The sequence below is a fragment of the Girardinichthys multiradiatus genome, chromosome 3 (genome assembly GCF_021462225.1).
Source record: "Girardinichthys multiradiatus isolate DD_20200921_A chromosome 3, DD_fGirMul_XY1, whole genome shotgun sequence".
Taxonomy (NCBI): Eukaryota; Metazoa; Chordata; class Actinopteri; order Cyprinodontiformes; family Goodeidae; genus Girardinichthys; species Girardinichthys multiradiatus.
The window spans coordinates 43301688-43314247 of NC_061796.1; the positions used below are offsets into that span (position 1 = coordinate 43301688).

Sequence of the window (12560 nt, forward strand, 5' to 3'; positions counted from 1 at the left end):
GCCCACAGGCCAAATCCATCCCTTTAGATGTCCGCAGCCGTTCCGCATGAAAACTGGAAATTAAATTTGCATAAATTGTTCATTTTACACGCAATCCAGATATGCTACTTTTACTTAGAAAGAAAACAGCTTTTCTTTTAAAGTTTTTCATTTTCAGATTTTCCAGATACCTACATATGCATCTCTATGCAGTCCTCCAGCAGTGCACTGTTATAAGATGGCTCCACACCACTACACAGAAAGAGAGGCGAATTTCTCTAAGAAAAGTAATGTCATACTTAACAAAATGTGCAGAATGTAATGAGAAATGAACCTACGGATTGACTTCCAGAAGTCAAAGTTAAAATGGTGAGCTCAGTTTGTGGAAAACAGAGTCAGACGTCTTCTCACAGCTTGAATTTAATTAGTCTGACTGAACATATATTGAAATACCAGACCTTGTTTATTTTTGACAGTTGTTTTTTTTATAGATATTCCTGATGTCAAGTAAATATAACGTGTCAGTTGTAGGTATGATGGATCACATTTTATTCTTTTATTCTACTGTTCCTAGATGAAGATAAAAATATGTAGTTTAAGATGTAAGCTTTACCCCATCACACTATTGTGTACTTGTTTCCTGTTCTATTTATTATTTTGTGCCTTATTTAACCAGGGAAAATGCATTAAAATTTTAAATATCATTTATTAGAATGTCCTGGCCAAGATGAGAGCACCTCAAGACAGCACTAAAATACTACAAACACAGAAAAAATATACACATCATAAAATGTCAAAAATAGAAGCAAGAAATTGCATTTCAGTAGCTTAGGAAGATACGCTGCCTTGGGTAAATCATGCTCTACCGTTTTTTTTCTACACATTTGACACTGTAGCACACACAGTTTACCAGCTAATCCAGGTTGTCTCAGGTTCTTTGGACATGTCGAAAAGTCCCCTTGTTGACCACTGCAGCTCTCACATGCCATGTATACCACATATGTGCACCACTCAACAGCATTTAAACAACTGCTACTCAAATATTGCAGCAAAGACCCAATAATAACATTACTTAGTCTCATATAACACAATGCAAACACTCTGTCTACGCTGATGAACATTCGCTCAACTTGGAGTGCTAGATGCTTGGAACTGAATGGAAAACTTACAGCATGACCAACGTTTTGGATTAATTCGACTAATAATTGGGTGACCAATTGGGGGAAATCGTAGAACATTTGAACTTCATTCCCAGTCATTTGATCGGAAAAATTAAGAGAAGAAAATTGTAATGAGGTTACTTCATGGCAAAAGTAATGTAGTCTGTCCTGACGCACTTGAACTCTGAACTCCACACTCTTTGAAACAACACATGCATACTATTGAGAACAGGGTCTCATGAAAAGAGTCATACCTCCTTAAAAGACATCATAGGACTTCATGATACACAAATTCAACATAATTTACTTACTATTAGACCTGTGTAACACACTTTTTTTTCCAAAATGCAAGCTGCATTCATGTCAAAATAACAGCACTTTTGTAACCTGTTAGATGTGGCATATTGTTCTTTTGATGTTATTTCTTGCAAAAAAAAATTTTATTATATCAGTACCGATTTTAGGAATACAAATATGTCTGTATATACTCTGCTTGTGCTGCCAATACAACAACTGATTCGAACTCTATTTTAAATTCTAATAATTACTATGATGGAAGCAATTACTACAACTGCTAACTATAATTATGCTGCGTAAAACTAATAACACGTCCAGAGTCACATATAGACATTAAAACTGCCAAAAGAAATATAGAAATGCACTAAAACTCTGACCAGATAATAAAGTAACTGCTATTTATAGAAAGCAAAGGAGCAGGAGGAATATGTGTGTGGCTGGCCGTGGGATATTGTCTGTGTACAATTATTGTTTCAGAGTAAGCTGCTCCTGAGGTGGCCAGTTTCCCTACCTAATGTTGATGTCAGGGTTAAAACACACACCCAAATACAGTATGTACCATGAAACTGCAAGACAGAGTTTAAAAAAAAAACAAGTCCTGGAAAAACACCTGCCCAATTAGGAGCGAGACCTATCCCATTTCAAACAACTGCAAATCAGTGTGTGGCTGTGTGTGTGTGAAGCCACAGGCTGTGGCCTCACCAAAGGGAACAAGATTGGCTTTAAAAAGGCCAGGATAAATATTAGAGAGGGCTTACCATAATCTGAACACACACAAATGTAGACGCAGTGGGGGAGCTGGAGACACACACACATTCTCAGACACCTTAAGGTAGACTTGATGGCAGACACATGCACACTCGGTCTCATAAATGCACAAACACACACCTACACAATGGCACAGTGTGCTGTGCACGTTAAAGGAAAATACCCTGAAACTGGACACAATCCTCAGAGGATCAGAGGACATGAGGGGAAGGGTGGGATAAAACAAGGAGAGAAGGAAGGAATGAAGAAAGTGTGAGAAAAAGCAAATGAGCCAGGTTAAAAGATTAAGAGAATCGGATAAAGATGAGATACTAAGAGAGAGATGAAGAATAGATTCAGAAGTAGGCATAGAACAAAAGTCTCTAAATGATGAGAAACACAAGCAGAAAAAAATAAGGATGGATGGGAGGCAGCAGGAGACAGAGTGAAGGAGACAGAGAGATGAGGGGAGGAGGAGACTGTAACATGGGAGGCGTCCAATTCATCGGCCTCAGGAGCTCCATAAATCCAGACTGATCCATGGGATTCTGCCGGGGATTTTTATCTTACACATAGACAAAATCACACATCCTAGTTCACAGACACACACCACATGTCCGACACTTGTTCAGAGCTACTTTTACATTCTTCTGAAATATAGTACAATCTTTTCATTATCTTTATATATTCTGTTAGAAATACAGAAATATACAAACAGTGGAGAGAAAAATGTGAGAGTAGATGAGTGAAAGTTGGAAAATTGTCTTGGGGGAAAAACAATTTGTCATCTACAATCAACATAAGCTTCCCAGAAAATGAAAGTCAACTTCCATGTAACTCAAGACATATAATCCTTTAACTGATTTTTTTTATTTTTATTTTGTTTAGCTTTGTTCATTTCATTAGATTAAAGCTTGATGCACTCAATAGGAAACATGTTTGCTGTTCAGCTTTGAGTAACACAAGGCACCATGTTTTTGTATGAAGTTTGTCTTTAAGTGTTTATAATAAGGAACCCTACACTAATCAGTCTTATTTAAAGTGTTTTCATATTTATTTATTTAATTACTTTTTATTATTTTACAGTCGAATCTTTTAAATGATTTATTATCATACCCTGTTGCCTCATGTAGCCATTGCTGCTAAAGTGACATGAAACACAAACCTATACAACTACTACTTAAGACCCGCTGTTCAACATTAAGACAAAAAAGAAACGATAAGCATAAAGACACAAAAGTCCAAATGTTAACTTCAGGCTCATACCAAATAAAAGATCAGATCTTTGCCAAACAGAAAAGAAAGATAATTCAATTCAACTTTCTCCTCTGTGTCTGTAATCAGAAAGCCATCTTGAAATTTTGATCATTATTTTTCATGTCTGAAGCATTCATGACATATTTGGAAATGTTCTGGCTGGAATACAACTGATTGGCCTACGTAAATCTTAAAGCAGGCATTGAAACACTTTAAAAGATCCTGAAAAACCTTTGGGATTTCTTTCTTATGTCCCCATAATTAAACTGTTTTAAAATTGCTTCATATCTTACTTTGAAGCACAGTTTTTTTTACCAACCTAATGTTTTTTGCAGCTCAAGAGATAATACTTACAGTCTAGGTGTAATTTTTGTTTCACAATATACCCACATGAAAAATTGTTTCTGTCAGCTTGGTGATAGAGGCTGAAGAGCGACTGCAAACTCAGCGTAACAAGGAAAATTACCCCCTTTTGTTTATTGAAGCTCCTTCACTTTTTGTTCAGTTGTGACATCATAAGCATATACACATTATATCACAGGTTATATTATCGTTTATAGCACTCATATTTGCTGATGGATTTCATTGACTTTTCTCACAGGAGGCGTTGAGCCGATAGCAGAGGTTTCGGGTGATGGGGAGGAGATGGAACCTCCACAAGAAATTACCCAATTAATCAGGAAGAAACCATCTAAGAAAGTCAAGAAAGGTAGGAGCACAGGTTCCTCTGTAAGTTATTTTTCACCTTTTCTTTGCAGTTCCGTACTGCCATGGGCTCTCCTGTACTCTTCTATATTTACTTGCCTGCTTCATCCTTTCATGTGCACATGTTTCTTTAGGTTCTAATGGTCATGGTCTTCAGAAGCTGGTTTAGATTTTAGACACAGGGCTGGTACTTCACATAGGCCACATAGATGGCTGCCTAGGGCACCAACTGCTGCAGGGGGTGCTGCTGCAACAACTCAAAGAAATATAAAAAAAACAAGGAATGAAATGAACCATAGCTACAGTGTGCAGCCCTGACAGTTTCCCTTTTCTCAGGCTCTCTAAAAAATAAATAAGCAATAAACACACACATGCACATATATGTATATATATATATATATGTGTATACGCGTTTAAATACATTTTCTTTTAAAATTAGGTCTGAGAGGGATTGCTCACCTTTCTAACATGTTCTGTTGAGCTAAATAACGTTAGCAGGAAGGTTCTGTTGTGGTCACATGCTGACATATGATTTGTTGCTTCTGTTAAACTGTTTGTGTTTTCCACAGGTTTAAATTAGTTAAGCAGGTTTATTTCTAACCTGGCCATACCAGATCATTCAAAGGGTTGGAAAGAGGAAGATACTAGAGATAAAGCTTTTCACATCCTCTCTTATCTATTGTTATCCTAAAACTAGTTCACAAAATGATCTGATTGTTAATTTTTCAGGTTCATAGTGTTAACAGAATAATATAGCAAAGCGTAGAAGGAAATAGTAAAGAACATTATTAAAATATTCTTTAGTAAATAGTTGCAGATTACATTATTTGATGGTATCTTTAATACCAGTGAGAAACACAGCTCTTCCAAATGTTTTTGGTAGGAACATCTCCCTCTTTCTAAGGTTATTTGTGCGTTTTGGACATAGTGTAGTATGTTGCAGCTCTGCTCTTATTTTATGTTGGTCTGATTTTTTTGGCTAGCTTAATTAAAATAAAGCAAAGCTTTAGCAGCAAAGCAATGCTTCTATAGATACGATAGATTCTGTTTAACTCTGTAAGTATAATGCAGCCTCCTTTATTTTCTAAATCCATAGTCTCAGCTAACTTACTGGTCATGTTAAACACATCAAGCAGTCTGTCTGCTGCAGCTGCATGCTTTGCTTGGACTGTTCAGCAACAGGTAAATCCTATCTGCATCTGTCCTGGACAGATGTGCTGAGGAAATATTTGCCATGAGAGTTCAAAAATCCAGTTTTCACTTTGCAAATGGCTAAACCTTTAAACCTTTCCAAACCTCCATAGAGGTCTACTAGAGTACAAAGAGCAATGGTTGGTAAGAGCACTCCATGATGAACACCATCCAGCAACTGTGAATAACTGATGTTTCTACATTAGTATTGTGACCGTAGCCTATGTGAGGTAAGAAGGCGGCTGCAGTGAGTTTTTTGTTTTGTTTTTGCCAAGAAAAGATGTGATTTTTACAGTTAAAGAAAACCAGTTTTATTTTAATTTTTTAAAAGGTGTTCAGTATTGGACTTATTTTTATTTTACCTGTATTTTACCTAAACAAAATAAATAAAATAGATACATACAATAAAAATGTTGTAGGTCATTAAGTACATTGTGTTCATCAAGTCAAGTCAAGTTTATTTATATAGCGCTTTTCAGCAACAAGGCACTGTTCACAAGGAAAAACACCACAATGATACAGAAAATCCAACAACAGAAGCAATTAAAAAAATAACAGAGACAGCCTGGGGGAACAAACTGATGCACCGACCTCAAGGGTAGGGGCTTTTGTTAAACTTTAAAAGACAAATTATATCATTATCAAATTAGATATTGTCAGCAACATATGTGATATTGCTAACAGTTTTACAAACCTTTTAATTAAAATGTTTTAAATGTAAAATTAAGTGAAAAAGAATTGCTAAAACACAATCTTGTTGACACGATGATTCTGACATCATGTGAGGAGAACAAAAACTGTCTACTGGGCTATTCTAACCAGGTCTGTTCCCACTGCCTTTTTGTTTAAATTGGAACACACTCCTATCCTCAGTTGGATGTCTGTGGTCTTTGATTGCCACTTGTGTGTTTTTATTCATACTTTTATTTCAGTCTGCTGTTCCATCTGCCAGTTTGATTGAGGCACATTAGATCAGAGGAAGAGATATCTTGGTCTATGTTCAATTCTTAAGTGAGTTTTCATCCCACATTTGTTCCCATTTACTTCTTTTTTACGGGTTAATCTCTTTTAGTGTCTTACTAGATTATATAATTCTGAAAACAATGACCAGATGTCTTCTATATACACGCAGTTCTTAAAGCATCAACATACATAGAAGAAAGTGCATTTTATTTGTTGGCTCCTGCCTCCAAGACTGACATGCACAGAAACACTACTACCACAAAGGGGCTTCTGGTCTGCACAAATCCCTTTTTTATGATGGTTTGTCTCGCCTTAACACAAGCACAGATTCTCTTTGATGGGTTCTACTTTCATTAGTGCCTGGTTTGTATTTGTGTGTTAGATGTGCACATTTGTGGTTAATCCACTCAGGCGTCACAGCTAATGAGAAGGGGAGGTGTGGGAGACACTGAGGAGGCGACGCAGGGATCATTAGATACACACAAATATACAAAGTGTACGTCTACAGAGCACATCAGTGAGCGTGTCAGTTCTCTGATTTCACATGTAAATCAGCTTTACAATGCTTGCATTTGCTGTGCTATGACCTTTTTATTTTAACAGCAATTCAGCAATTTTACATATTTATTTACGTTTATTAATCTTAATAATCAATTGTGGTTTCAGGACAGAAAGTTTAAAAAGGCTAAAAGATCATCAAGAACATTAGCTAGTACCACTTTTTTGTGTTTAGCTTTTTTCTATTAGTGTATTTATTTCTTTATCACACTCAAAACACGTGTCCACAAGAAGAGCAAGCCAAACATCGCTTGCTTAAGATGCAACCATGGAGTAATAACTGTCTGAATCCCTCCATTTAATCAACCACTTTACCCCCATGTTCTTATGCACATATTTAATATATTCGCTCATTTATTCTTATAGCACATCTGCTGTAAAGCACGAAAAAATTTAATTAAAATACAGTGAAAAGAGCAAAGAAAATGTAAACGTGTATCAATAAGAAATAAAATAAAAACTACATACATTCTTATTGTGTGTTATAATCTACTAAAAGCAGAGATTTAAATGTTGGTACTGTATACGTAGTGCATTAATGAAAGGTAAGCCGTTTCACAGATTTAATACATCTGCTGCCAAAGCTAATTTATCTTTAGTTGTTTTTTTTTTTATTTGAGTTCTAAAACAACCATGAGGGATGAGTGACTGCAGTGCTCCTGCTGCTCTGTGAGTGTTGAGGTTCTCAGTTAAATATGCCAGGACAGAGGTAGATCACTTTGAAAGAACAGCAGCATTTTGAAATCAATCCAGAAGCAGACAGGAAGCCGGAGGAGAGATGACAAGTCTGGAGCTATTTGTTCACGATTTGAAAGACGTGCCGCTGCATTCTCATCAGACTTTAAACAGTGCAGAGAGAATTGTTCCAGACAGACATAAAGAGCATTACAGTAGTTGTGACAATAAGTTAGGAAAGCATGGATAACTTTTTCCAGATCTTTAAGAGGGAGGTACTGTTTGGCTTCAACGTAGTGAGGGTTCCTAGTTGGTTAAAACCTGATTTTCCATAGGCATTTATTTGCTTTTGTAATTTATGAAGTTCATTTTATGGGACAGTAGTCTAGTGGTAAATAAACATGTTTAATTTTAAGGAAAAACTGGTGTTTATTACAGTGGGAAGAAATCCCACTAAACTAACTAAAGAATTAATGTACATCTAATGGCTAAGCCTCATTCAGTAGCTACAGTAACTCGCTATGGTCGTAAACAAAACAGCTGTGGCTTGTTTTAAGTTGAGTCAGGAGCAGCAATTTTGAAATGGAAAAATACAAAATAAAATGGGGGCAGGTATTTGCAGAAGATGAAATCTACACTAAGTTTGGATCCATCCAGGATTCCTGTAACAGAGAAGAGAGTCGAGATCCTGACTGCTACAGTGTGTCCTTAAACACAACACTTCATTTTTCTATTGCAGGTGTTTGTGCAGAATGTTTCAGAAAGTACAAAACTTTTTATGTCCGGTTTAAAAATTGATGTATATTTAGCAACAATGTTTTTAAAATCTGAATTTATGTGGCTATAAAAACATACTGGCCATAGTGCACAATGATTGTTTCTATAATTAAGATAAGCAGAAATTATGTTTCATAGAGACTAATGCAGCTCTCAGATCAGCATCTCTGTCAGGCTTCTTTAAGAGTTTCTGTGATGTATGACTATTTCTGTCTCACTGTGTAAGCTAGCATTGTTCTAACAAACTGAACGCAAAAGCCAGTCATACGGATCCTCATGTGTTTGGAATTGAGCAATATTTTTACTTCACCTCTAAAAGGCCAGGAGGAAATTAGATATTGTTTCCACACTTTTCCTATAACAGTCATTTCAAGTGCTGCTGGACGTCTGGTCACACAATCTCCTACCATTAGTACATATCTGCATAGTAGACATAATACGGAGCTGTTTCTGTAGATTTCTGTAGACGTACTGTCACTGATAATGGCTGATAATGTTAAAAACAACACTAAAAATAAACATTTAATGCTGTACATATTATATTCTGTTACAGCTACAATCATCCCATGGGAGTAACAAGAAATACATTTTTTCGCTTCATGATTTGTTTGATTTGTATTGTATAAATTGTGCTTTATTATGTCTATGTAAGCCTTAAAACCTTATTTTCTTGCATTGATGCAATCTCCTCCATTATATGCTGTACCCAATAAACTTTGCTGTTTGCTGAGAACAGGTAGCTTAGATGGGCATTGCATATTACAGCTGCTAGTCTGCAGCTGACTGAAAGAACCACAAGGCTGCTAATATTGCATTTTTATCTGCACTAAGCTCAGTACACAGACTGTTATCTCTGCATAAGAACAGCGCTTTGGGTGTATGTTTATTTGCTATAATTTTGGCTTTTTGTCTGTATTAGTGTATGATGAACCCAGGCTTAATATCAAAACACAGGCTTAACACAGCTTTCCTTTCGTGGCTGTTTCTCTCGTTTGCTCGCAGGCACTCACACACACACACCAATAGATCCAACTCATACAAGGCAGAACTCCAAATAAAAATCTCTAATTCGTATTGTTTGTCTGTGGTTTGTGTGTAAAGAAAAAGCAGGAAGCAGAGCAATGAAGGTTACAGGGGAATTGATTTGGGAAGTAAAGGAATAAATGAGGATAACCTCATGTCCAGTTGTGTACTGATAGAAAGACAGAAAAAGTAGACCATACTTGCACATGCTTTTGTGATTTCCTTTCTGATCCCTTTAAGATAAATGCTGTTTATGGTCATTTCAACATAAATGATGTAGCTAAACAAGCAAGAACTCATTATTTACTGTAGATCAAATCGCAGTTTGACTAAGATAACTACATACAAACATATTGTTGTGGTTCTCTGTCCAGGGTTCAAATTAGGCCTAACTCTTCTGTAAAGTATTCTTATCTGATGGTGTCAATGCCCAGAAAGTCCTTTAGTTCAACAGGCTAACTTACAGCTCATGTAAAAACAAGTTAAGTGACAGAGAACAAAGTTCATATTTTCTTACACAAATGAACACTCATATACACCTTCCACCTACCTGTCTGTGATCTAAAGGTAATTAAGCCTCATGCCAAACCCTTCACATACAGCCAGTTCTGTAAGGCACAGGGAAACCGGAAAGCTCATTTGGTTGACTTGAAAGGCATCAAAAGACGTCTGAGAATTGAACACAGGGAAAGAGGAGGGTAGAGCAGACTCCTTCTTTTTCCTTCTCTTGAAACAGAGAGTTAAAAGAAAGATGAAAGGAAGAAGGGAGAGTGTCTTCCTTCTATTTCCAGACACTGCATCTCTTTCTGTTGCTCTGCTCCTCCCCTGCAGCCCACCTGGGATCACAGACATGATCCAGACCACAGATGCACACATTCAACCATATGCTGGCACACATGCACAAGCAGGAAAGTATAGGTTCACATCTACTTTTTTACAAGCACTTCAGTATCAGACATGAATAGAAATACATTTTACCAAAGTGTGTGGGAAATTGTATGATTTTGATTTTTTGTCTTTGTTTCTCTGAAGTTAGCCTGAACTTGGACCTAACAGTGGCTTTGGTCTCTTCCCTGAATCTTATCTTTGAGTGTGTAGAGGTCTTATCAAAGGCAGCTTCAGATCCCTGCCTGTGGTCTCTTTTGGATGAATTATAAACCCCCCAATAGCCACTGTCCAGCTTTGTCCAGATGTATGACAATTCACCACTTCACCATTTCTTTCCCTCATTTTTTTTCCTACATGTTACTATTTCATCACAGCTTCTTTTCATTTCAGACCTTTAAATAAACTGTTTCACACCCATGTATGAGTATCAGTTTATTTATGTTGATACTTAAGTGTTTTGATAAATTATTAGCACAATCATAAAAATACGCTTGTATTTTTTTGGCATAATTATATTTATTTGTATATAATATATTGAGTAATTTGTACTTCAGTCTATTTTCATTGATTATTGCATTGTTACTTGTCTGTGCCAGTTGCCAGAATGTGACCCCTTATCCAACCATCCATAAATTATCATCTACTGGTATATATTTATTGAAAGCACAAAACCACATTTCCTTGCAATCAACTGCAATTAAATTATAGATAATTATAATAAAGCATCAGTTGCACTGCTTGCATAAAATATTTTCAAGGTGGTTATAAATTGATGCATGATCATTATGCAAAAACCCTCTTTTCTTATCCAAATTAATTGGGTATAAAATGACCAAATCTCCATAAATATAAAATCGCTAAGAAGTGAAATCATCAGCACAGTCCACCTCTTATACACTGTACATTTAAGCATTACTCTGGCAGTGTCTGTTACTAATTCGCACTAGCCATTCAGGCACATTAGTGTGGCCCCTCAACCCTGTCGACGTCTACCATTAGCTGCTGTGCTTTTCTTGTCCCATTAGCAATGTTCTTTATGCATTAGCATGTTGTTAAGATCTATCCATTAACACAATGAATCCAGATAAAAGCTATTGTCCATTATTGTCTTCATGGAAACTATTTCAAAGAAAATACAGATAAGGAGAAGCAGATGAGTCATTGTGACACTACAGCAATTTTCAAAATATATATTTTTTTGGAGACCGTAAACTCAAGCAATCACACCTATTTAATCTAGCATCAAACATTTATGATTTGAACTTGTATGTGGTAGGATTTCTGTGCTTGTTACACCAGTAAACCATTGTTAGGTTTTACCAATACCAAGTTGTATCCACAGCAAACAGGACGTTCAATATCGAAATGTGGATGTCTTCTTAGATCTTAATATCTTAATAAAGTGAAATGTATGGTTTTTGTGTGTGCCTTATATGTAATTTATGATTTGGTAGTCTTGGTACAAACTTGCATCAACACTTATGATTTTTTTCCACTGAACGCAATTGATGCGTTTTCTTCCTGGGCAGAAACATTTACAACATTAGCCAGCCTGGTAGTCCTTCTGACATCTGTCTCAACCGATCAATATAGATTAGAGATGCACTAAGAAATGGGCTGGTGACTGGAATTGGCCCATTTTAGAACTTGACTGGCCCTGGCCGGTGAATAGCTGGATGTAGACTCAAAAATTGGATCCTTTTCCCATCACTGAATGCACCTTACTAAGCACTACTAGGTATTACTGACACCAACACTCTTCAGGTGCTGTTACTGAGGAAAAACAAATGTTTTAGGAGACGATTTTCTGCAACATGTCAATACATGTCTGTGGTTTGTTCAGGCTACAAGAGAGGTGAGAGATAGAGACTTTTAGCAGATAACAGGAAGGCAAAAAGAAATACAAATGGGAAAACAGCTTTCACTTCACTCATTTAGTGGTAACGAGTGACTTCATTCAGTCCTGTGAGAGAGGACATCTAAACCAATTGATAGTGAATTTGTTGTTCTTTAAATTATGCAACAAGAATCTGAATCTGTTATTAGATACACTCAAATAATGTATCACATTCAGGTAAACCATCCATTCTTAGTGTAAAAACAACCACAGCTAAAACAAATTCAAAGATTTAAGAGTTTCCATGTTGGATAAGTCTGAGTTTCCTGATGATTTGAGAGGATGCTCTACCCTGACAACAATTGCACTGTAACCCTAAATCATAGTAATAATTACACAAACGTGACATCAAGATAGCCACAAATTATAGGGTTATGGATATCAACTGAATTACAGTGTGCTCACTGGCAGATTTGTGTCTTTGGTGTCTGATTTCAGGAAGT

At 36.4% G+C, this 12560-nt stretch overlaps 1 protein-coding gene across 2 annotated transcripts in view; it reads left to right on the top strand.

The window, feature by feature from the left end:
- Positions 1–12560, top strand: part of bbs9 (Bardet-Biedl syndrome 9) — a 220473-nt gene that overhangs the window by 129802 nt on the left and 78111 nt on the right. For both annotated transcript variants that reach the window (XM_047361863.1, XM_047361864.1), the window contains one exon: positions 4042–4149. In XM_047361863.1, coding sequence (XP_047217819.1) covers positions 4042–4149 — 108 coding nt within the window. The remainder of the gene's footprint in view (positions 1–4041; positions 4150–12560) is intronic.